At 34.7% G+C, this 25,450-nt stretch overlaps 2 protein-coding genes and 1 long non-coding RNA gene across 3 annotated transcripts; 1 reads left to right on the top strand and 2 right to left on the bottom strand.

Moving 5' to 3' along the window:
- Positions 1-910: 910 nt before the first annotated feature.
- On the bottom strand, positions 911-1,995 carry LOC143599686 (uncharacterized). Its single transcript, XR_013147335.1, has 3 exons — positions 1,726-1,995; positions 1,617-1,684; positions 911-1,071 (listed from the first exon to the last, which is right to left on the bottom strand). It is a non-coding gene; the product is annotated as an uncharacterized LOC143599686 (long non-coding RNA).
- A 1,047-nt stretch (positions 1,996-3,042) lies between these two features.
- Positions 3,043-7,335, top strand: LOC143599684 (equilibrative nucleotide transporter 8-like). The gene is made up of 2 exons (XM_077077587.1): positions 3,043-3,526; positions 6,613-7,335. Exons 1-2 carry the CDS (start codon positions 3,043-3,045, stop codon positions 7,305-7,307), a joined length of 1,179 nt encoding a protein of 392 aa, XP_076933702.1. The 3' UTR covers positions 7,308-7,335.
- Positions 7,336-19,876: 12,541 nt separating this feature from the next.
- On the bottom strand, positions 19,877-21,665 carry LOC143599683 (uncharacterized). The gene is made up of 3 exons (XM_077077586.1): positions 21,310-21,665; positions 20,324-20,496; positions 19,877-20,236 (listed from the first exon to the last, which is right to left on the bottom strand). The coding sequence occupies exons 1-3, from the start codon at positions 21,625-21,627 to the stop codon at positions 20,086-20,088; spliced, it is 642 nt and encodes a 213-aa protein (XP_076933701.1). The 5' UTR covers positions 21,628-21,665; the 3' UTR covers positions 19,877-20,085.
- Positions 21,666-25,450: the final 3,785 nt, after the last annotated feature.

Raw genomic sequence — 25,450 nt, 5'->3', positions numbered from 1 at the left:
CGGATAGTCTTTAAATGAGTTATAACATCTCATATATTTATGAAACTTTCATAATCAAACAATAATTTTTTAGGGTCATGGGTCTCACCAAATCCGGATAACTCTTAAACGGGTTATAATATCTCATTTATTTGTGAAATAACATCTTAATCATCAAATCCCAAGAATAATTTATACGAGCTATGGGTCTTACAAAACCCTAATAGCCCTCAAATGGGTTATAAGATCTCATTTATTGGTAAACACTATCATTAAACCCTAATTTAGTTTATCTCCTTTACATGTTCTCATCTGTTGCTGGTCTTTCGTCTTAATCGCCGGTTAACTTTCGATACTACCCACCATTGTCTACTGCATTAACATCCCCTTTGTCTTTAGATAAATATCTGTGTTCATGTTTGTTCATTTAAAAAAATCAACATGCTCGTGTCTGTTTATGTTTGTTCGTTAAAAATCTAAAACACCTACACATCTCAATTGAAAAAAGTAAAAACTCAAACGCTAAAAAATATAATAACAAACTAATATATATGTATAAAATTACAACTAAACTACGTTAAAAAAAATAAAATCATCATAAAATAGCAAAACGATTTAAACAAAAACTTGAATAAACCCCCGTAACACGGGAGGATCAAACTAGTAAATAATATATACGTACTTAACTTATTTAATTACATGGTAATAATTTGAAATTTCTCTAATAACTTGTGCGTTAGTCTTTTCAAACAAAGTTGAGTACGCAAATTTGCCTTTTCTTTCTTGATGTTTCATATAAATTTCGTTGAAAACATAGTTGAATTATACAATTTTTTTTTGGTATCGTAATTTATAGAGAATTATGGTACCGAACCGGTGGCTGACGAGCTCAATTGGCACTGCCTGAACAATGTCGGTAACAACTGTATTATCGGAACCCATACATGTGTTGTATCGTACTAGTACAATAACAACCCAAATCTACACTGAGACTTTATTTTTTGGGTTTTCTTTTTTTGTTGCTATACTGAGTGATTGTTGATGATATATTCCCGATTCGTTTAAGATAAATCGAGGGGTGACTAGGTTGATCTCAAGGGGAGGATAAGAAGAAGATCAAAACAAATCTATATTATTTAAAGTTTATTTAGTTTTATGTTTAATTTTATTTAAATTTAAGTATTCTAGTTTAAGTCAAGTTAGCTTTGTTTTGAGTTATAAATACTTTTGTTTTATTTTAGTTTGAGAATAAGATGTTTTGAAGTTCAATAATAGTATTAGTTCTTTCCGTGTAGAAAATCATTGTGTCGTCACAATATACAATATTATTTGATAACAACCCACCACAAGTTCTCTTCGTTTAAGCCATATCCGACTACGTCAGGTTTCATTTCCGAGTTCAATTACTGAAGTCATCACAAATATTAATTCCTTAAATGAATTGATACTTCTTGTTTATTCCACCGTCCAAAACCATACCACACCATCGACGTAAAACTCTTCCATTCCGTTTTCAAGTTCAAGAACACGACTCAATAAAGTTTAAGATCCAATTTGTTTCTCCAACAATTGTACCGTACTGGTATCATAACAAATTCAATTGGTACCGACCAAATATCAGCGCGGAGAAATCCAACTAGTAATTTTTAAGATTTAATAAGTAAAATATGACCATCTCTCCTCTCGTACACCCTTCCCACCATCTCTCTTTCACATCCGTTTAAGGATCTCCACCGCTCCACGGACAACCCGAGTTTAAGGATCTCCACCGCTCCACGGACAACCCGAGGGAGATCTTATCTGCATATAACTAATTTACTCTTTACGTGTGATAATCATTTTTCGTAACATCAATGAACTGATTATTTGAATAATTTGACATTAATTAGATTAATATTTGATGACACCAATCACAGTAGAGTAAACAGACCTACTTATTCCACCTACAACAAAAGTTACATAGAATCTTTACTTTTACCCCCTTTTGTCAAAATGCCAAGATTTCCTTTACATTGTATATAATAATAATGTGCTTTTTGGGTTAAAGTTAATAGCACAAACATGGTTAATATGATTATGCATATCAAAGTTATCAGGCTTATCCAGAAACAATTAAGACCATCTATTTTGAATATTGAAAATTACATGAGTAACTCATTTATCTAAATTATAAAAGCTCATGACCCACTTTAAAATAGATTGTTTGAAATTGATTCATTTATAACAAGTTCACCCGAATTGGTTGTTTGTAAATGAGCCAAGCTCAAGACATGGTAAGCACGCTCGTTTGACTCGTTTAAGTTAAGCTAAAATATTAATGTTTATGACATATCCAACTCTATTTATGAATAAGCTCACAAAATAGGACTCATGAGTCCACTAGAGACCACCTTAATTATAGTTTTAACATTTTATTTCACTTGCTTATTAAATATTTAATTATTTTAATTTAAACGAGCTGGCTCTTGCCTTTTGTGATTGAATCAAGATCAAGCACAAACTTTAGCTCTCTAAAAAGGCAAGTCAAGACGAGCCGACTCGTTTAACTTCAAGCCTGAGGCTGAGTTGGCTTGGTTAGCTCTTTAAGCAAACATGACTTTAATGGGTTAGCATATTGACAAAGTCTAATCAAGTTGTAATAAGGTTCGTGGTTAACTTATAAAACACATCTTTTATTCTATTTTTTTTATATGGATTGACCAGTTTAATTTTAGTATAATCCGAGCACAGCCTGTTTAACTTTAAACAATACTCGGCTTCTTTAGCTAACGAGTGTTACATGATAACGTGATAATCCAAAACCTACATATTTTCTTGTCATATTCTAAAAATTATATCACCCGTGTTTTTAAATAAGATACAATAATCATTCAATTACCGAGTAAGACATCACAAAAATAATATACAATATTGATATTTTTTTAATTCTTTATCCACCTATAATCATTGAAAAATCTTCTGAAAAGGGGTCTTTGACTGCCACCCATATAATGCTAGCTTTTATATAATCAAAGAGCCATATCAAACCAAACCAAAAATAGTGCAAAGTTTTATAAAGACACAATGGAGAGTTTAAAGAGTGACCAAGATCAAACCAAACAAAATAACACATACAAGCTAGCTTATATGATCCATTTCTTGCTTGGTGCGGGCAATTTGCTTCCATGGAATACCTTGATCACAGCAATCGATTATTTCGGCTACCTTTACCCCGAAAAACACGTGGAGAAAGTGTTTTCGGTAGCATACATGAGTTCATCACTACTGGTTCTAGTTGTGATGATAAGTTGGAGGAATTTGAGCACAAAAGTTAGCTTTAGAATGAGGATGAACATTGGGTTTACCGTGTTTGTAATATGTCTAATGGTAACTCCAACCATTGACTGGACCGGGGCTTGGCATAGCCGAAACATGTTCTATGTTGTGGTTGCAACCGTTGTGTTTTGCGGTTTAGCCGATGGGTTGATTGGAGGAAGTCTAATAGGGTCCGCAGGAAACTTGCCAAATCAGTACATGCAAGCCGTTTTTGCTGGAACTGCTTCATCAGGTAACTTTTGTTATTTTGTTAGGAAGCAATATATTTTACACAACGCATTTATCTGAAGTATTTTAAATATTTCTAATTTAATTCAAGGCAGATTATAAAAGTATAATGATCTAAATTTATGAAAAACTTGGTTTGTGGAGGAGTTTTATACAATAAAAATTATACTCCATGTACAGTTTTAAATTTTTTGGCTAGTTTTATTGAACATATTCATTTTATATATCTCAAAATAAAGATTAACTCGATAACTAAGCATGAGCATATGTAGTAGTAGTTCTCAGTTGCAGTCAAAACTTGTTTCAGATTTAAAAGATTAAAACCGACATTATATCATACAAAAGATCAAAGTTAAGATGACATATATATGAGCATCATAATTTTAAAAGCACCTATGAAAAATGGTGTTTGCCATTTTATCCGCACGATGTTTTTCAATATCTCCGATCTGGTTACATTCATGAAACATTTTGAACAGTTTATTCTAAAAAATATATAATATTGTCATATATACTAGTGTATGTTATAAAATAGAGTGTTTAAGGAGAAATGAAACTATTTTAGTTTTATATTTATTCATTTAATTAAATGTAAAGAAGCAGGAAATATTTTTGAAAAGTACAATCCCAAAAATTTGGAATGGCTCCGGATTTTCTCTTTGGTTTTAACTCCTAATCTACGTACTATTACTACAAATAAAACATAACCCGACTCGACACATAAGTATAAATCGAATTAGTGACCTATATTTATAATTAGTTCATTTGTCAGCTGTAATGTAAGACCCCGTTACCGGTAGCCCTACTTTCGTGTTAAATTTACTCATAAACACAGTTCTAAATATTAGAGTTAATTAAAACATTCACGGAACATTAAAAACATTCAAACCATTACATTCCATAACCATAATTCTTGTCTTATCGAGCATTCATAGTCATTTAAAAACAAAACATAGTCTTTTAAAATAAAACATCATAGCAAAATCTTCAGATGTCAACTTCGTCCAACTCTGCCATGTGTCCTTCTCAAGCTACCTGCCTCATTCTACTCACCTGTGTGCATACTAAAAGTCAGCTACGCTGAGTGAGTTCTAGTTAATCACATAATCATACAATACCTTCTTACATTTCATACTTTACCTCTTAACTTCCTTTCATACACACATAACTGCATATACTTTCATTCTTACCTTCATACTTTCTTTACATACATAATCATACGTTTTAAAGAGCCTTTCGCCCTATAACCTCACAGATATTATAAGGGTTTGGTCCCTAACATCACAGATATTATAAGGGTCGGGTCCCTAACATCACAGATATTATTAGGGTCCGGTCCCTAACATCACTGATATTATTAGGGTCTGGTCCCTAACATCACAGATATTATTAGGGTCTGGTCCTCTTCGTTACCATACAACCATGCCTTTCCTTCGTTTATTAACTTTATCGCATTCATACATATAAGCAAATACATTATACTTACCTTATACGTAACACTACAACATGACAGTACGTGCAATATCCGAAGATCGTTCACGTACTAACAAGAAATCACTCATACATTTCACATCATTCATATAAGGCATACACTTATCACTTAGGATAAGTGTATTAACAAACATATCGAGTATGCACACAGCCCCGAAAACATAACACATAAGTGGGGCTAGAAACTCACCTCAATGCGGTTGCGTTCACTGTTTACGGTTATTCCCTTCTTGAGCTGTGCACGACTAACTGTATAATAATTACAGTATTAAATACCGCTCTAGTCATCTCATTGCTACTTAATTAGTATTACACGTCTAAGCTGTTTTACTTCATTAAATCATTACCTGGTTAGTTAATCGTTACTCATTTACCTTTAAAGGTATCTTTCATAAATTGCCAAACTCCAAGGGCTGTTATGTAATTATATAATTCTTTTCTAAGTCCAGGGAACATTCTGTCTTTATATTAAACTCCTAGTTCGTTACTTTGCCCTTAACGAATTGGGTAAAGAATCACCCTCTGATTCGCTAAGCTCCCATAACGAACTAGCTAACGAATCACCCTCTGATTCTCTAAGCTCCCATAACGAACTAGCTAACGAATCACCCTCTGATTCGCTAAGCTCCCATAACGAACTAGCTAACGAATCACCCTCTGATTCGCTAAGCTCCCATAACGAACTAGCTAAAGAATCACCCATAACGAATCACCAATAGTTCTTATCCAGACTTTGACTTAAGGGTCAAAGTCAAAATCGTCAAGAACAGCAAATAGTCAACAGATCTTAGATCTGCAATTAAACCTTGTTTCTTAACCAAATATCACGATTTTGGTATCAACGGAATCGTCTGACCAACGCCTACAAACCCCAACCATCAAATAGGCCTAACATCGATGTTTAAGGGGTGCGATCTAGGCATATATGTTACGGGTTTACTTAGGTTTACAATTAACCCATCAAATGTTAACCAATTTCCATAAGATTTGTTGTTTTGGATTCGTTTATAACAAACTAACACAGATCTATGATTTCCTTAATCAAACCGAACCTATATGAACGATTTCTAAATATAAACGTACCTTAGACGAGTCGGTATTCGAACACGAGCTGGTCTTTGATGTTGTTTTGGTTCGTCACAACGATCTAGCACCAACAATCTTGGGTTTCGAGTTCGGATCTTGGTTTGGGTTATAGGATGGTGTGTGTGTTTTCCAAGGTGTAGGCTATGGTGTAGAGAATGGATAAAAATGGAAAGGTTTAGGGTTTAAGGGGTATTTATACTCCCTTAAGCCCATGGACCTAAGGCCCATTCCATTCCTTATTTTCCATCTTCTAAAGTCCAAGCCCATCTTCTATTAGTTTATTTATTTAAACCGACACACGACACTTTATAAAATAAACGAAAATTATTTTATTAATTCTTATCAAAAGCAGGATGTTACATGTAATAAAAACCTCCTATAGACGTTTCATTTATGTCTTATAATTTTATCATTTACAACAAAATTTCAGATCGATTAAAGTATTAAACAATAATAAACTTAAATCATTCTAGAATTTGATTCTACATTTAAATAACAATATATATTGTTCAGGGATACTGGTTTCTCTCTTGCGAATTATAACAAAAGCATCACTCCCACATGATCCACAAGGTTTAAGAACAAGTGCCCACTTATATTTCATGGTTAGCACAATCTTTCTAATGGTATGCATAGTTTGTTGTACTCTATCATACAAGTTACCAGTCATGCAACAACATTACACACAACTACAACATGACCAACCAACTTCAAACCCTAAACTATGGTATGTAGCAAGAACCATTCAATGGCCAGCATTAGGAATATTCATCACATACACCATAACACTCTCGATTTTCCCGGGGTTTTTAGCCGAAAATATCAAGTCGAAAGTACTCAAAGATTGGTACCCGATAATGTTGATAGCCACGTATAATATCGCGGATTTTTGTGGGAAGTCATTTACCGCGATTTATATGTCAAAGAGTATTGCTAAGGGTACATGGTGTTGTGTAGCAAGGTTGGTGTTTTATCCTATATTTACAGCTTGTCTACATGGGCCTAAGTGGTTTAGAAGTGAAGAGTTTGTAGTGTTTTTGACATTTATGTTGGGGTTCACCAATGGGTATGTGACAAGTGTCATCATGATTCTTGCACCTAAATTAGTGACACCTTCTGAAGCAGAAACAGCTGCAATTGTCATGGCTTTGTGTTTAGGGATTGGATTGGTTTCTGGTTCTGTTCTTGGATGGTTTTGGATCATCTAAGTTTAGTAAATGTAATGCATCCTTTATTATATCTTCTTGTTTATTTCAGTTTTTTGGTCTAAAATCTTGCACTCGGGTTGTAGAATCCGCATAACATAGAAGGAAATAAGCACATTAAAGATATTTAACTAGAGCTTAAACGAGTCAAGTTTGTTGGACTTAATTTCCGTCCTTGAGTCAATGAGGTAGGTTGGGTCGACCCATCGAGCCTATGATGGATTCGTGTCTTGTTTATCAAGTTGAGCACGTAACTTGGTTTACAAGGAATAAATTACTTGTTGAACAAGCCGAGCCAATGACTTTGACAACGGGGAATTTATTAGTTAATTATTATATAAATTTGTTTATCCAATTAGTATTTGAGTATGTTATGGTTTTTGTATTCTAGTTTAGTTGGGTTTTCAAATCTAAATTAGTATATACCCGAGCTTATGGATTATATCACTAAGATAAAGAGTTTGAGTAATGTAATTTTTCGAGCTAATGAGAATTACAAAGATCGAGCTAACGATCTAAATTTTCATTTTTGTGTTTATCGATCCTGGTCACCAAACTTCAAAGTTAAGCTAAGCCGAAAACAAACTAATCTTAACTTTGACTCGTTTCCCTTAAAAGAGCTAGCCAGAGCTCATCCCGTTTAGAGTTCAATATTTAAGTTTTGGCTCAAATCGCAAGTCTCATTAAAATTCCCATGAGTTCGCTAGACAAGTATATCTTTGATTTGATGTAACATTTTATTTCATGAGATCTGTCATTTTAAAATCCTAAAATATTCAAACTAGCTTCGCTATATCAAATGACGAAACATCTTCGAAACTTTCATGTCAGATAATTGCTGACAACATATGTATATATAATTTGTAGGATCCACATTTCAAATGGGGGCTTATCTAGAATCCAAAAACAATAATTTTCTCTCCTAAAAATCATTTGCTCTGTTATCTTCTTCCTATTTAGATAAAAAATAAAATTGTTAAGCTCTAATAATGTATAGATCAAAAGAGTTTTGAGAAGAGTCGAATATGACAAATAACCGACGCATTGAATAATGTTTATTTAATGTACTCGATCATGCATGTTAATTAATTACTAAATACATATTATTATAAATATTATATTGCATTTGATAAACCTCATTTAAAGCCATGCCATGCATATATACCGTATTACCGTCAACTTATTTTATATTTCTTGAATTTCCATCTTATAAATTTGATACTTAAGCTATAGTATAATGATGAAAATGGACAAATGGTAACCCTTCATTAGTGTGTTAGTGTATTACCATGATGGCCATGCACGATCAAATGTATAGTATTAATATTATCTAAATGCAACACCATTATAATGAAATGCCACAAATACTGAAACCTTTATTATTAATCCTTAGATTGCAAATGTTTAATCAAGAATTTTACAAGAACAAAGAAATAAAATCTAGAACAAAACAGATCACCATAGTTTGATCACTAAACGTTTTACGAAACAAACAAAAAACACTAAGAATCACAAAACTAGCTAGATAGGAATCATCGGATTAACGAAACCCTAAATCAGATGAAAAAAATGAAAACGATTAATGGCGACTTAATGAGATAAGACGAACAATACCGGTGATAATAAGATCTGAGACGATTTGCGTATAAAACGACACATATCATCTTCTTTTTTCTAATATAGCAGATCACAAAGTTAAGCCCATAAAGATAGTCTGAGTCCAGCCCACCAGCCTCCAAGAATCAGCCCAATCTAATATACAAAACAAACACAAGTTAGGGTTGTTCACGAGCCGAGCCGGCCGAGCGGAGGCTTGCTCGTTGCTTGGCTCGTTTACTACCAAACCGAACGATTCAAACTCGAACTGAGCTAAAACCGAAACGAGCCAAAATCAAATCGAGCATTTTTCGATCGAACATCGAGCGATTTCGAACATTATTTATTTCTTTTTCACTTTAAAATTTTCAATAACCAAGTCCACCTACCTACCTATCTCCGGCCAATCTCCAAGACCAGGCGCCGGACCTAACCTCATCAGCCACAAAATACAAGATCTCTTTACGGAACCGTATACCCAAACTCTATCCCTCTGTTTTTAGCCTTAGATCTTGAGATTTCCGGCAGACTACACCAAAATTTTGGGCGGAGATCTAGAGTGTACCGAAGCGATACATTTTTTACGGCGACGTACAAAGTTGGCCAGGCACAAATTGTTGTTCCCCGGGCGAATAGCACAGCCGTTGGTTCCAGCCGGAGCTCCGCCGCCAACCACTGTAGGTATCTGCTGCACTTACGTTCACCGCTGCATCATTTTCTATTTTTACCACGCGACGCTGCTGGCTGCTCTGCTTATTCAACACACTGTTCTCACGCTGCCGGCCTTTCGCAAGCTGCTGGCTGCTCTTCTTATTCCGCATTAACACAAGCTGCCGTCACGACGCTGAAGCAAAAGAGCGAGCTTCTTGTAACCTGGCTGCCGTTGAGCTGTATCTGCCTTCATCATCTTCACGGTATACTCGTTCCTTTCTCACCATTATTATTATTATTAGTATTATTATTATTATTATCATTAGAACATACGTGATCCGGATCTTTGGAGTTTATTTTCATTTTAAGATCTCTTGACTATTATTGTTATTGCTACACACTATTATTATTATTATTATTATTATTATTATTATTATTATTAGTTTTTGTTACTATTATTATTATTATTATTGATTTGGTGTTCTATTGCTTGTGTTTGTGTGATTAGTTGCAACCATAGAGCGTAGGAACCATGACTATTACTTGAGACCATGTCCTGAAACGAGGGGTGTAGGAAAGAGTAAAGATAGGGAGCGTATATTGCGTTTGGCTTCTTGGAATGTAGGAACATTAAATGGTAAGTTGCTAGAATTGGTAGATGTGCTTAAAAGACGTAGGGTTCAGATAGCATGCCTCCAGGAGACTAAGTGGAAAGGACATAGAGGGGCTGAGTGTAATGGGTATAAGTTGTGGTACTCGGGGTCTGATGGAGCTAGGAATTGAGTGGGGTTTCTAGTGGCTAAGGAAATACACATTAGTGTGGTGGAGGTGATAAGACATAATGACAGGATTATGGTGTTGAAATTAGTACTAGGAGAGGAAGTAGTGGCAGTAGTCTCCGCCTACGCGCCTCATGTAGGCCTAGGGGATCAGGAAAAGAGAGAATTTTGGGATTGCCTAGACGTAGTGGTAGGGGGCATACCTAGGGGGGAGAGGATTTGCATAGGAGGTGATTTTAATGGACACATTGGTAAGGCTAACGATGGTTTTCAAGCCGTACATGGGGGTTTCGGTTTTAGTGATAGGAATGAGACTGGAACAGATCTTCTAGAGTTTGTGGTGGCACATGACCTAGGTATTATAAATTCTTATTTTAGGAAACAAGATTCTCATTTAATCACTTTTAGCAGTGGCGGATGCGACACGCAAATTGACTACCTTTTGATGAGGCAAGGAGACCGACGTTGGTGGAAGGACTGCAAAGTCATACCTGGGGAGGCAGTTGTGACTCAACATCGACTACTAGTGACAGATATAGCCTTCAGAAATAAGCTGACTGTTCGAGAGAAGAAAGGTACACCGAGAATTCGATGGGGAAATTTGAAGGACGAAAATCTCCTACTGTTTAAGGATAAACTCTTACTGCATACGCGGGCTCGACTAAATGGGGACTCAACTCATATATGGGAAGCTATGGAGACAAAGATCATCCAAGTAGCAAAGGAGACTCTCGGGGTCACAACAGGAAAGACAAGTGGGCATAAGGAGTCTTGGTGGTGGAATGACGCAGTGCAAGACAAGATAAGGGACAAACAAGGATGTTTTAGGGAGTTAATGAGGTGCACGAATGAGGAGGAGCGAGTGGAATTGAGGGACAACTACAAAACGGCCAAGATAGAGGCGAAGAAGGCAGTGGCGGAAGCAAAGAAGGCGGCCTTTAAACGGATGTATGAAAGTCTAGAAACAAAAGAGGGGGAACATGCTATGTTTAAGATTGCCAAAGCCAGGGAGCGTAGAAGGCAAGATCTAGGACCGGTGAAGTTCATAAAGGATACAGATGGACATGTACTGGTCAAGGAGCAGGACATCAAGCTAAGATGGCAAACCTACTTCCACAATCTTTTTAACAATGGGAGAGCTTACCAAGAAGAACATGACAACACAAACTTTCAACGACAACAATCGAATAACTGCTACTGCCGACGGATCACACGAGAAGAGGTGAAGGATGCACTTAGGAGGATGGGAAGGTCTAAGGCGGTTGGCCCAGACAACATACCCATCGAGGTGTGGAAGTGTCTGGGGGAGGAAGGAGTCATGTGGTTAACTACTCTGTTCAATAGTATTCTCAAATCAGGTAAGATGCCAGACCAGTGGAGGAACAGCGTTGTAGTTCCTATCTATAAGAACAAAGGAGACGCCCAATGTTGTGGTAACTACCGAGGAATCAAACTACTAAGTCATACTATGAAGCTATGGGAAAGAGTGATTGAGGTTAGACTTAGACGAGAAACTCAGGTTACGGTCAACCAATTTGGCTTCATGCCGGGGCGTTCCACCACAGAGACAATACACCTTATAAGAAGATTAATGGAAAAGTATAGGGAGAAGAAGCGTGATCTACATATGGTGTTTATTGACCTAGAAAAGGCCTACGACAGTGTGCCACGACAGGTGCTCTGGGAGTGCTTAGAGGGTAGAAGAGTGCCCAGGAAATACATAGAGATAATTATGGATATGTATAACAGGAGTGAAACAAGTGTCCGTGCGCCAGTGGGGGATACTGATTTCTTTCCTGTAGAGGTAGGTCTTCACCAGGGGTCAGCGTTGAGCCCGTTTCTTTTTGCAGTAGTCTTGGATGAGTTGTCAAAGTCGATTCAGGGGACTCTCCCGTGGTACATGATTTTCGCAGACGATATTGTGTTACTTGCTGAGAAAAAACAAGATCTAAACATGAGGCTTGAGGAGTGGCGAACAACCTTAGAGACAAAAGGTTTAAAGATTAGCCGATCTAAGACGGAGTACCTCCACTATGATTTTGGTGGGATAAACGACAATGAAGACGCACAGATCACAATTGAAGGGCAGGTGGTCCCGCAGGTAACGAAGTTCAAGTATTTAGGATCATTTGTACAGAGCGATGGGGAATTAGACAGTGATGTGACCCACCGAGTTCAGGTAGGATGGTGTAGATGGAAAGCAGCCACAGGTATATTGTGCGACAAGAGTTTCCCGACTAAACTAAAGGGAAAATTCTATAGGGTGGCAGTTAGACCTGCAATGCTATATGGAACAGATTGTTGGGCCATCAAGAAGGCACAAGTGCGGAAGATGGAGGTAGCAGAAATGAGAATGCTACGTTGGATGTGTGGGCACACAAGGCTAGACCGAATAAGAAACGTTGTGTTTCGCGGGAGATTAGGGGTGGCGAACATAGCAGACAAGATAAGAGAGTGAAGATTGAGATGGTTTGGACATGTAAAGAGAAGACAGACGACGAATCCTGTTAGATCCGTAGAAAACATTACTATAGAGGGGAGGAGGGGTAGAGGACGACCGAAATTGACTTGGGATGAGAGGATTAGGCTTGATTTGATAGACCTAAACCTCTCCGAGGACATGGTTGAGGATAGGAATTCGTGGAGAAGTAGAATTAAAGTTAAGGATTTTTAGAGAGAATTGGATACCTTAGGGCTTAGACTTAACTTATTTAGGTCACATACTATAATGGTATTTCCCTTACATATATTATTATTATTATTATTATTATTATTATTATTATTATTATTATTATTATTATTATTATTATTATTAGCTTTTATATAGCTGTTAAACTGTGATCTTATTATTAATATTATTATAATTAGTAGTAGTTTTTATATAACTGTCAAACTTTGATTTCCTTTATTTTGCTTCATACACATGTACTTAGAGCCGATGGTCTCTCTGGAAGCCACCTCTTTATTCCTTTGGATAGAGGTACGGTGCCCCTACATCCCACCCTCCCCAGACCCTACTTATTGCTTTGCTGTCGGTGGGATTTTACTGGGCATGATTGATTGACTGATTGATTTTAAAATTTTCAATAAGAAACAAGTTTGAAGGTTGTAAATTATAAAATTTTATATATAAAAAAATTAGCATTTTTTTAGACAAACGTGTAATAGATTGTAAATTATATAATTTTATATATAAAATTAGTATTTTTTTAGACAAACGTGTAATAGATTGTAAATTTTTATAAAAAAATAAGTTTAAAGTGAGATATAATGATCATGTAAACAAACTTATAGTATTCTAAAAACATGAAGCGAACAAATAAAACTATAAAATTGACGGAATAGGAAAATTTTAAAGGGGTCAAAATAATTGTAAGCTTATGTTTATGTGTTTTGTCTCTATATGTACATATTTGTTCATATATAATTATATATAAAATAAATTAAAAATATTCGATTCGAACCGAATAGAGCTGACCTTTGCTCGTTGACTAACCGAACCAAGCAGAGAGGCTCGTTTACAATCAAGCGAAAAGACAAGCGAGCATTTTCCGAGCAATTTTCGAGCGAGCGACGAGCGGTTTGGACGGCTCTAAACACAACATATATTAAAACTAATGTTATTACTAACAAAAGGACTGAATGCCAACAATTAGAACAAACGTGATTCATGTTATTCACGATTATTTGCTATTGCACTGAAATATCTATATAATCTAACATGAAACAAAAAAACACAACTCATCGTTGGCTTGTAAATACTTCTAAGTCGGATTTTGCATAACTTAGCACTTCAAAAAAGCAACAACCACCCACGTAGATTCATATTTGCTTCCATCCAAACGCACTCATTACATACATAGACCTAAATATTTTGGTGGCACTTTAAAAATATCAGAAATTGTTGTGTGAGTAGTCGCAATCATGAACGATTGATTGAAGTGTGTACCTCGACAACCAGTCACTGAGTTAATATTTTATTTATGGTTAGATATAATATAATAGTTAACATTTGTTACATAGACACGTTTAACATAATTATGAGTTATGATAAGGTTAGATGGTTTTTAAGTTATACTCATTATATTTTTATAAATAGTTAATAATAGTACATGATAAATCAGTTTTATTGTTGTTTAACATAATTATGAGTTGTGTGGTTCTCTTCCGGCTGGACGAAAGGAGCTCAAATCAGCCCATGACTTCCAGCCCAAGACTGTTCATTATGCGGGTCGTGTGAGATGAGATTGGCCCACTTAAAACACCAAAACAGCCCAATAGCCCATGCAAATTCACCTTTTTTTATATTTTGTTTGCTACTTTAATTCGTGTTAGTAAATCACTAATCGGCCTTTAAATTTCCCTAACTTGATCAACTAATTAAATTTTTGTATCGAACCTATACATGTGAGGCCAATTTATTATTAAGTTTTCTTTTAAAATAACTTGAAAATCTTTAGTGTTATGTTGATGACTAGGGACAAAATTAAATACCATAGTCCCCAGATGAATGATAATATGATATGATAGTAATAACAAGTAATTAAGTCGGGCGTTGCTAATACTATTGCTTATTTTCGTTGATGTTTTTGTTATAAAAAGAATGGAAGAAGCTTATTCACATCCGAAGGATTGTTCTGATTGGGTATTTTAGTTCATTTAAAAATAAAAACAACTCAAGTCGATTAGCGGTTGAAATTAAAACCTCTAGCATGCACGATAATGATGTATATGGTGAGATGATCAAGGACCTAGGAACTAAATTTAGTCCTTGTTGCAATTACAATTCCATGCTAAAAATTCATTAATTTTTGTGGCAATAGTAAACGAATATGACATAACTTTATGATGGACTGAGACATGCTTTGTTTAAAGGCATGACAAGGAGATACATTGGCTGGACCACTCTCTTAAATCCAAGGGATTGGTTAACGAAAACAAATGAACCCAAACCTAATAGGCTAACCTGAGATATCCGGGATTGGTAACGGTAGTGTCGAATCTTGGACTTTTATAGAAGAGGGGTTCCTCCTATGTTGACGGATTTGATGTTAGGTAATATCCGACTTGATTAGCTAAAGCAAACTCATTAACCGGAGCAATGCCTGTAAACATTTAGCTTTTATATTTAATTCTATGAATAATACAAATATATTTAATAATTAAAATTGTAAAAAGAATGTATTTGAAATTCCTAACTGGTACTTATTAACAAACCAATGAGTATACTTGATACATGAGTGTATACCTGATATTTGACGAGTAATAATTAGACAGATTACATAATTTTACAATTTGGTTTGAGATTAGGCTTACCAATATCCATTCCAAACTTAGATTATGTTTTATCTTCAAATAAGCCAAATAACAAATTGCGAGTATCTTTTGGATGTGAATAACTATCATTAATTCTTTTATATTTTTTAACAAAAGCGGCAATAAAGAAAATAAGTAATGTTAGTTTCAAAGTCTCGCTTGACGTCAAATACACCACATGTTTATTTATAAACGAGTAGACTTGACTATGTTTTCATCATAAACGACTCAACTAACAGTTTAGGAATATCTTTTGGATGCAATTAAGCATAACTAAAATATGTAACATTATTTGCAATGGCCCACTCAATACCATAAACACCACATACACACTAGATGTTTCATTCACAAAAATACTCCAAACAACTACATGCTTATTAGATATTTTACTTACAAGAACAAACCAAAAGCTACCAATCTCAATTCATTGGAGTTGGTCAAAGAAGCAATGTATGTCACCATACAAGTATAGTCGGATCTAACAACTATAGATGGCGGAAACACCTAGATCTAATGGATAAACGATGATTAAAGCAAGATCCACGAAGAACAATCAATAATAGATGATGAAATCGAGTAGGAAATGCAAAAAACACGCTGGGATTACTTTCAAATGCACCTTAACTACAAGTAGTGTTGCAAAAATTCCAACTAGGCATCGATTAATTCCCGATTAATCGCTAGTCCCCAATACTTCATTGATTAATTTTGAGCTAGTCGACCAAATAATCGGTCAATGGTCAAATCCGGCCAAAATCGCGATTAATCGGACTTAGTCAACATTTTCTAGTGAGATACTGGCCAAAATCGGAGGTTTCCAACGAGATTCCAACCAAATTCATCAGTTTTCAATGAGATTCCGGCTGTTTTCCCCGCCAAGATGTATATGTGAATATGTAAAACTGAAAATTACGTATAAAAATGTGTGTGTATATATATATAACTGAAAATTGTATTAAAGTATGATCTGATTAATCCTGATTAATCGCTATCAACTAGCGAATTTTACAGCACTGACTACAAGAGTACTTAACTAATTAGAGCATCCTCAGCCTTCTCTTTATGTACGTGAGTGAGTTTTGTAAATTATATGTTATGGTTATGTGTGATTGTGAGTAGAAGAGAGAGAAAATGTTATATGTGAAAGTTAAATATAAGTTTGTACTGTTTATCCCGTATAAAATTTTTAATATTTTCAGAAAGTGATTTTGTGTTTAAGGGAGAGAAAATATAATGATAAATGCATAAAAAGATATTATTTAATTGAAAAGATAAGTAATAGTGTAGTAATTTTTAATGTAATTATATAGATATGGTAGAAAATGAACCGGAATGTTGTCTACCATAATTATATGGTCACTAATTAAACTTTAGGTGACAATTTTAAGGGTCCTTTTCAAGCTTTTAAACACATCTAGCATGTCTTAATCCTCATGTAATAATCACACACTTCTATTTTCAATATGTCAATGTCATTGACAGTTGCCAAAACATTAATGTATTCTTAGCATGTATCCTCATTACAAAAATGGGAGACCATTCAATGTTTTGTTATACAAGTAAACACATAAAGGTATATGCAATTGTATATTTGTATTCAATGGTTGTACTAGATTAAGGTCCTACGGGTTGATCATCTCACCATATATACCTTATGGTTATTAGCATGTTAGACCAGTCAAAATCGATGAACCTAGACAATGGAAATACATTTATTCGTATACAAAATCAACCTTAATCCGAACATGATTAAAGTCTTGTGATCCAAACACGACTTGTATAACCGGTTCGTCTAACAGGTTAACACAATTTGACGGGTCAAAACGAATTGGTAAGCTGTAATATGATGGCTAAACATATTGTAAACGAGTTATATTAAAGTTGTAATTAGGATTATTTTCAAGGGTCGGGCTAACCCAAGCCATTATCAACTTGTGCTCGGGCTCATAAAAAACTTGAGCCATGTTAGCTTGTCTCGTAGTCTTCAATCCGAGATAAAAGTTGAGCTCGTTTTCAACTCAAGTTCATTCCATGCTTGATAAGTTAACTTGTTTTCTTTTACTTTTGATGATTTTAAATTTTATCTTATAAATCTCAAAAAACAAGTTAACATTAGTTCCAAATTATGTAAGTACTGAAATAAAAGGTTTAGTAAGCCAATGAGCAAGCTGCCTTGAGCTTAAACCCAACTAGAATGTTTATACAAGTCAAATCAATTAAATTTGAATAACAGGTGAGTTTTTACCGAGTTAATTGCATATGAGCTGTGAGCCACGGTTGTTACCGAGTTAATTACATGTGAGTTGTGAGCTACACTTGATTGACACCGTAGTTGTAACCGAGTTAAAAGAATTCAATAATTTATATAAATATAACTTTCTGAATCCATCACAATCGAAGTTTTATATAATTTACTATAAAACGATTACAATAAAGTGGCAGGCAAACGGGCAACAAGCTGCGCCGCAACCCCCTTTTGAACAGCAAAGCCAATCCTGCTAAAAACGAAGCTTTGGGACCTAGAAGCTGAAGAGGTTCCGTGTACGACGCGCTGAACCCTACTCAAAAATTTCACAGCCTCTGGAGCCAGAAAACCAAATGTATCAAAGGCAAATGGTAGAAAGACATGTTGATTATCTAAACAAGCTTTCTCGTGTTTAACAACTTTGCCCGATTCAGCCTTCAACGCAGCCTGACCCACAACAAACCCACGGTCCCTGAGCCCAACAAGAGGAGACACTCCTGTAAGATCCACACATGCGTGTTTCCCCTAATTGTATATTTAGATTTAACGTCAATCTATTTACTAGTAAAATTGTTAATTTAAATTGTGTTTTAGCTCTAACAACAAATCCTAAAAATCTATTTGATGAAAAATTAAAAACTAATAAGCATCATCAGATATTTTTCTAATTGTATATTTAGGTTTAACATCAATCTATTTACTAGTAAAATTGTTAATTTAGATTGTGTTTTAGCTCTAACAACAAATCCCAAAAATCTTTTTGATGAAAAATTAAAAACTTATAAGCATCATCAGATATTTTTCTTACAATAACAATGAAAAAAAAGTAGGCACCATTATTGCATAATGTCCCACTCACTTAACTACTTCCATGTAGAGGTGTTCAAAAAAACCGGTTACGGAACCGGTTTGGCCGGTTCAACCGGAAACCGGTTTTTTAAAAACCGGTTTTTTTAAAAACCGGTTTGACCGGTTTACGTAACCGGTTTACGTATCGGTTATACGTTTTGGAGCCAAAACCGGTTTTATAACCGGTTTTTTTAATAACCGGTTATTAAAAAACCGGTTAACCGGTTTTTAAAATAACCGGTTTATTACCGTTATAAAAAAAACCGGTTAACCGGTTTTTTAATAACCGGTTAACCGGTTAAACCGGTTTTCGAACGTTACCAAACGGCTTTATAGCCGTTTTTTTTTTTTTTTTTGACCGTTTTTTAGCCGTTTTTTTTTTGTTTTTTTACCATTTTACCCCCACAAACATCTATATATAGTTTAGGTTGGGTATTGGTTAGATCACACTTGATTATACAACTCCAAACGCTCTAAACGTTTATTTCATACGCGATTATACAACTCCAAACGCTCTTCTTTCGTAGTCGTTTATTTCATACTCGAGTATACCACTCTTAATTCGTAGTCGTTTATTTCATACCGCGTACGACGATTACCTAAGGAATAGCTCGGGATCGGGTAGCGAAGAAAATGAGTAACAAACATCAACTTGTTAATGTAATCGTGTCTAAGCATTCTTTAATGTTTGTATTTTTGAGTTACGAATATGCGATAACGATTTAATGTTTGTATTTTTAATGTAAAAGCTATAAATGAAAGTTATGTGTTTTTAATCTTCCAAGCAAAGAATGCTAACAACGAAACCCTAAACCCTAAACCCTAAAGCAAAAAGCAAAAAAAAAAAAAAAAAAAAAAAAAAAAAAAAAAACCGGTTAACCGGTTAGACCGGTTATTAAAAACCGGTTGTAAAAAAACCGGTTTAATAACCGGTTCTAACCGGTTTCTAAACCGGTCCAAACCGGTTTGGCCGGTTTGAGTTTTCATTGACAAAAACCGGTTAATAACCGGTCCGGTTATTAACCGAACCGGTTTTTTTCTGGATAAAAAAAACCGGTCCGGTTAATAACCGAACCGGTTTTTTCAAAAAAACCGATTTGTGCACCTCTACTTCCATGTGCACCACATACTTGCAAGATATTTTATTCACAAAAACTCCAAACAACTACATGCTCACTAGATATTATTTTTACACTACAATCCAAAGCAAAAGTTGTTCAAACAAACAATTAATTGGAGCACCTTCTTAATTTTCAACACTAAATGGTCCAATTAATTGTGTGATAAATGTTAACCAGTTAACATCTTTCATTATAAACATCATAATCTTATTCAACTTCATACTTCAACCCCATGATGCTGCAGCCATTGGAGCAACCGGAAACTGTAGCGAAAAACTCGTTGTCGCTTGATTCAAATCCGAAACTTGCTCTTCCTCTTCGTCATCGTCTTCTTCAGCGTCCCACAAAAACCGAGCATAAGAAGCCATAATGTAACTGTATCATCATTAATATAAAATTTTGTTAAACTCAAACAATTAAAATTTATGAATTTAATGATTACTATGAAAATGTTTATCTTACCAATCGTCCGGGGACACTTTAACCGCTTGATCAAAGTAACTGCGTGCACGCGATGCATCCTTTTGCGTCTCCCAGATCAAATCCGCATACATTGATAAAGCAGTTCCGTCGTTAGGGTTAGCCAGTATTGCTCGGCTGCAATACTCTTCAGCTTTCATAGCATCGCCTCGCACCTGTTTCAAAAATGAAACCATTAATCAGCACTCTTAAATAACCGATTTAACCGAACCCAACAATGAACCTATAGTTTAAACTTTAAATACCCTAATAACCGACGGATCAGTTGAAAACTAAAACATAATCGGACCGAGCTAGCAATTTAATACCCTAACAAAAATACAAAAATATTATGTATCTGGATCTAGTACTAATAAACCAGAAATTATATCGTATAAATAATACAATTAACCGAACAAAACAATTAACCAATTGCTGGGAAATCAGCTATGCTATCTAGATCTGGTCCAGGGGTGCAAATGAGCCGAGCCATTCACAAGCTACTCGAGATTGGATCAATAACAAGCTTAAAACAAGCCGATCTTTATCAAGCCCGGCCTAAACCAAGCGTCAAATAAAGCTCATTTAGTTATCAAGCCAGATCTCGAGCCTTGTAATGAAGATCATTTAAGCTTGTAGAGCCTTAACAAGCCTAATTTATATTCAAGCTTTAACTATTTTGAACTTCTACGTATTATTCTACGTATTAGTTTCACACTACACAGCCAAGCTCAAGCCACTCATCAAGGTTTTTCTCAAAAGAATATAAAAATAATATTAAATGTATTCAGATTAATTAGTTTATAAAAATAAGCGAGCCAATCTCAAAATTTAAAAAACGACTCAGAAGCCTAGATCGAACTCTAGTAAGTTAAAACGAGTCAACCTCGGGCTCTCTAGGCTGGTTTGCACCACTAATCTAGTCAGAAAATAATATTACACTTGAATAAAATATAAAAATTATATACAGGTTGAATATTATACAATACCTCTTTCAAAAAGTTGGCATAATTCACCAGAACCAAGGAGTTACTAGGATCCATTTCAATCATACTCTGATAATACAAATCAGTATCATCACTACCATTACCACCACCACCACCACCATCCATCACACCTGGGTCCAACCCAGAACTCGAAAACAACAACTCACTCTCCTTCTCCTCGGCCTCCACATCCTCCTCTACTGCCACAGAAGTAAACATACTTGTACAACAACTCAGTGAGTTGGAGTTGGATATTCTACGTTGTTTGGAGAGCGAAGAAAGAGTGGTTAAGCCACTCTCTGATGAGGCTCTGGATATCATTTTAGGCGAGTCGTGTGATGATTTGTAGCGGATGAAGTCGGGTTCGGGTGAGGGTAATAATATTGGGTTTTGTTGGTGTTGCAGCCATGAATTGAGTGCCGGGTTTGATGAGCTTCTAAGAAGCATTATTTTAAATGCTAATTTGTTAATTTAGAGAGGAATTGAATTGTGATCAAATGGTTTTATGATGAGGAAGAAGATGGTGAGTGGGAATATTTATAGGGGGATCTGAAGAAGATCTGGGCCGTTGGTATTTTTTATGATTTGTTTTCTTGTTGGTGATTCGTTTAGCTAAAAGTTCGTTTCTATTCATATGTTTAATAAATGAGTCGGACATTAACTTGTTTGGTTAGCTTAACGGACGAATACGAGCAGAGAAACGTTCAGTATCGTCCATCCGTCCGAGAATGTGTAGTATTTAATATTTTCTTATTTTTTTTGTTTTGGATTTCATGTGTTGTATTTCTGAATTTGTGGGTGAATTTGTGTGGATTTATGATTATTCTTTTTGAATTAATATGTAACCATATATGTTTATTTGTTCTTTAGAGTTGTTTTGATCATTAAAGTTCATTAGTGGACGTTAGTTTTCATTTGTCCATTACTGTATATTAGTGTCCGTTTACAATGCTAACGAATAGATACAAACAGACACGGACAAACTCAATTCATTGATCAAAGTACATGAATTTTGGTTAGTTAGAGCGTTCATCCATCCGTTTATCCGACAAAAGCTTAATGGACGAACACAGATAAGGTCATCTCCGGTTCGGTCCGGTCCGCTCACATCCCTACATACATGTGTTAATGAGTCAGGTCTAGCCAAAACGAGAAGGCTTAGGTTCATTTCTGTTTCATATTGAGATTTTTTTTTTCTAAAGCTAAAGCTTGACTCATTTATTATTCAATAGTTAATAGTTAGCTTATATACATTTTAAACAAGCCTAGTATCTTAAACAAGTCAAACTTCGGCTCAAGCTTAGTTGTACAGTGTAAAATTAATACATAAAAGTAAGAAAAAGGTAAAAACTTAAAATACACAAGGCTCGATGAGCCTAAACAAGCTTCTCATACAAGACCGAGCTCTGACTTGACTAAACGAGCTTTGTTTGTGATTAAGCTCGGCTTGGCTCTAACTCGAGCTCGAAAAAGCTCAACTTGTTTTGAGCTTTTTTATCGATCCAATTTCGAAAAGTTCGCGAGCGACTTGGGCTTGTTTCCATCCTTAGGTGTTCGGAAATTATTATTTCATTATTTGGTTTTTTAATTTATCAAAAAACTCAAAACAAATGAATTAAGGGTGCGAAAAAATGAATGAAAGTCGAAAAGATTTGAAATTGAACCATATTTTTAACCATAGATATGGAACCGAATTTTCAATTTTTGGTTTGTTCGGTTTAATCGAATTTGACAGAATAACTATATATGTAACTTGAGTTTATACTCGTAAGTTTTTTAATGACTCAATCCAAGTGAGTTCAACTGTCAAGTGTCAACTCATTTGATTACATGATAATCAAACTAATGTTGCGAACAAAAGTAGAAAGCAAATCTAGGCAGAAATAATATTCGCTTTTAATTCAGTTTTTAATTTAAACCGAACTAAACTGAATTCGGTTTAGTTAGACATTTACGAATCCAAATCGATTCGGTATTTGTAAGTGAAAAAACAACTTGGCACCTATTTTGCTTTCTTTTTAATTACGTACTTTTTAGTTAATAATGCAATTTATTTTTCATAAAATAATAAATAAAATTCAGTAATGAATTTTATTCATATAAATCGAATTGACTTATGGAATCTTGAAATTTCGGCGACACCCATGCTGGCCGCTTGAAAGGAATAGGAAAGGTGATGTCGGCCCATGCTATGTTACTTTCTATTTTCTTTCCTAAAATATCTCATTTTATATTATTTATTTACTTTAAAACTTGTATTTCCTTCTAGTATATTATTTATCTTAACCGATTTTATATAAATTAAATATCTAGTTAGATTTCTTTTGTTGTAGTCAATGTTTGTGAGCTTATAAAATACACTTGCAATATTTTTAACAAGAACTTAAACATTTAAATTGAGCGGGGACGAATATTCATGTTAGAAATTGGTCTATATGTGCGACTCTTTGATAGGTTCGGGTTTGGAAACTCTAGTCACTAGTCAGGATTTAGGGCCTTTTATGCAATCACTTTAGGTAAAATAGAGACCTATGATCGTTAATGATTACTTCACTTGTAAGATGGGATCAAAATGCTCAAAGGCAATCTTAATGTTATCTTCTTAACCTTTGTTATGATGACAATTGACTTGTGCTTCCGTTGGTCCTAGATAAATCTACTATGTTATTATTACTCATGTTATACAAGCAAAAAGGTAACCATTGGTAAGTTATATTGGACTCAAGTTTTACGTTATATTATTATAACTTTAGAGAATCTCCTTTTATTCAGGGACCGACTTAAAATTCCTTTTATTCAAGTATTATAAGTTTTTATATTATATTATCGTAAGTCTAGCGTATTGTAGATGGTTTTGGTCAAGCGCTACTAGACTGATCATTTCCATCACAAAGCCTTGCGACAAATGTTCTAAATTAACATATAATTGACATACGAAAAACCGTGTTTTAGTCGATTTCTATAGACATAAAATAGATATAGATGGATGAGCATGAATGTAAACGTTGGTTACTTTGCAAATGCAAGTTGCAAGTGTAACCCATGGTTTCCCAGTGTGATATCACTCAACAACAAAACCAAGGGCCAACACAGGTTGTGGCCTTGTGGGGGCTAAATGGTTTGGGTTCGTTCATGTGAATTGGGTCCCAGAGTTTGACATGAACGGACGACATTAAGCGAACAACACCAGACTTTGCTTTTAACATACTATACACCTAGACTTTATCTTATTTATTTAAACAACTTTAAAACGTGTAATATATATTATAGCATGTAAGAAAATTGTCATAAGTGCCATAAGAACGGAAACTTTGTTTTTAATAGGATTGGTTTTGCTATCCAAAAGGAGATTGCGGCGCAGCTTGTTACCCGTTTACCTGTCAATTCATTGTAAATCGTATTCCTAAACAAAATGAAAATTGATGAAAAAAAAAGTTTATATTCATACCGCGTGTTTTTTATTTTCTTTCAAGGCCAAATAAATAATATGACTCATGTATTTTATATTATATATCAACTTAGTTATATTATTATATATCATAATTATCCAATGATAATGTAATAAATCATAAAGATAAGAAGGTATATAGTGCGCCTTTGAATAGATGAGTTTTCTTCGGAATTGGAGATAACTTAGAAGAGCTTAATAACTTCGTACGACTGTGTTAGGCCAGTTGAGGATGGTCTTTTGCCACGAATCACAGCGTATGGAGCACATGAATAATTCTTTGTTTGTTGGTAGTTAAAAAAAATTTGTGTTAGACTACTTAACAAAAAAGTTTATTTTAACTAACTTATTACGTCCCTTTTTTTTCTCATTCCTAATTTGTAGTCATTTAGTTAGATAACTCACTTTATTCAGATTCAAAATAAATCAAGATTTCTAAATCGGCTTAATATAATTGTACGATGCTAGCATCAATTCTTAATGCTGTCCAAAAGTTAAAAAATCAGCTTAATCGCCACTTTGTAAAATCTTCACGATTCATTCACCCGTAGTTTTACCTCTGAACCGGCAAAGTTATCAGTTTTAGGCCAGTACAATATTTTTTCTAAAAATAACGGTGAAAATCAACATGGTACGAGAGAATACATTATTTGTTTATATTGCTATTTAAACTCTACGTAACTCACTTCTATATTA

The sequence above is a fragment of the Bidens hawaiensis genome, unplaced genomic scaffold (assembly GCF_021521415.1).
Source record: "Bidens hawaiensis isolate Kalapana, Puna unplaced genomic scaffold, B.hawaiensis_p1.1 tig00052512_1, whole genome shotgun sequence".
Lineage (NCBI taxonomy): Eukaryota > Viridiplantae > Streptophyta > Magnoliopsida > Asterales > Asteraceae > Bidens > Bidens hawaiensis.
Note: the sequence above shows the minus strand (reverse complement) of the source record. Positions and strands in the feature narration are given on the sequence as shown.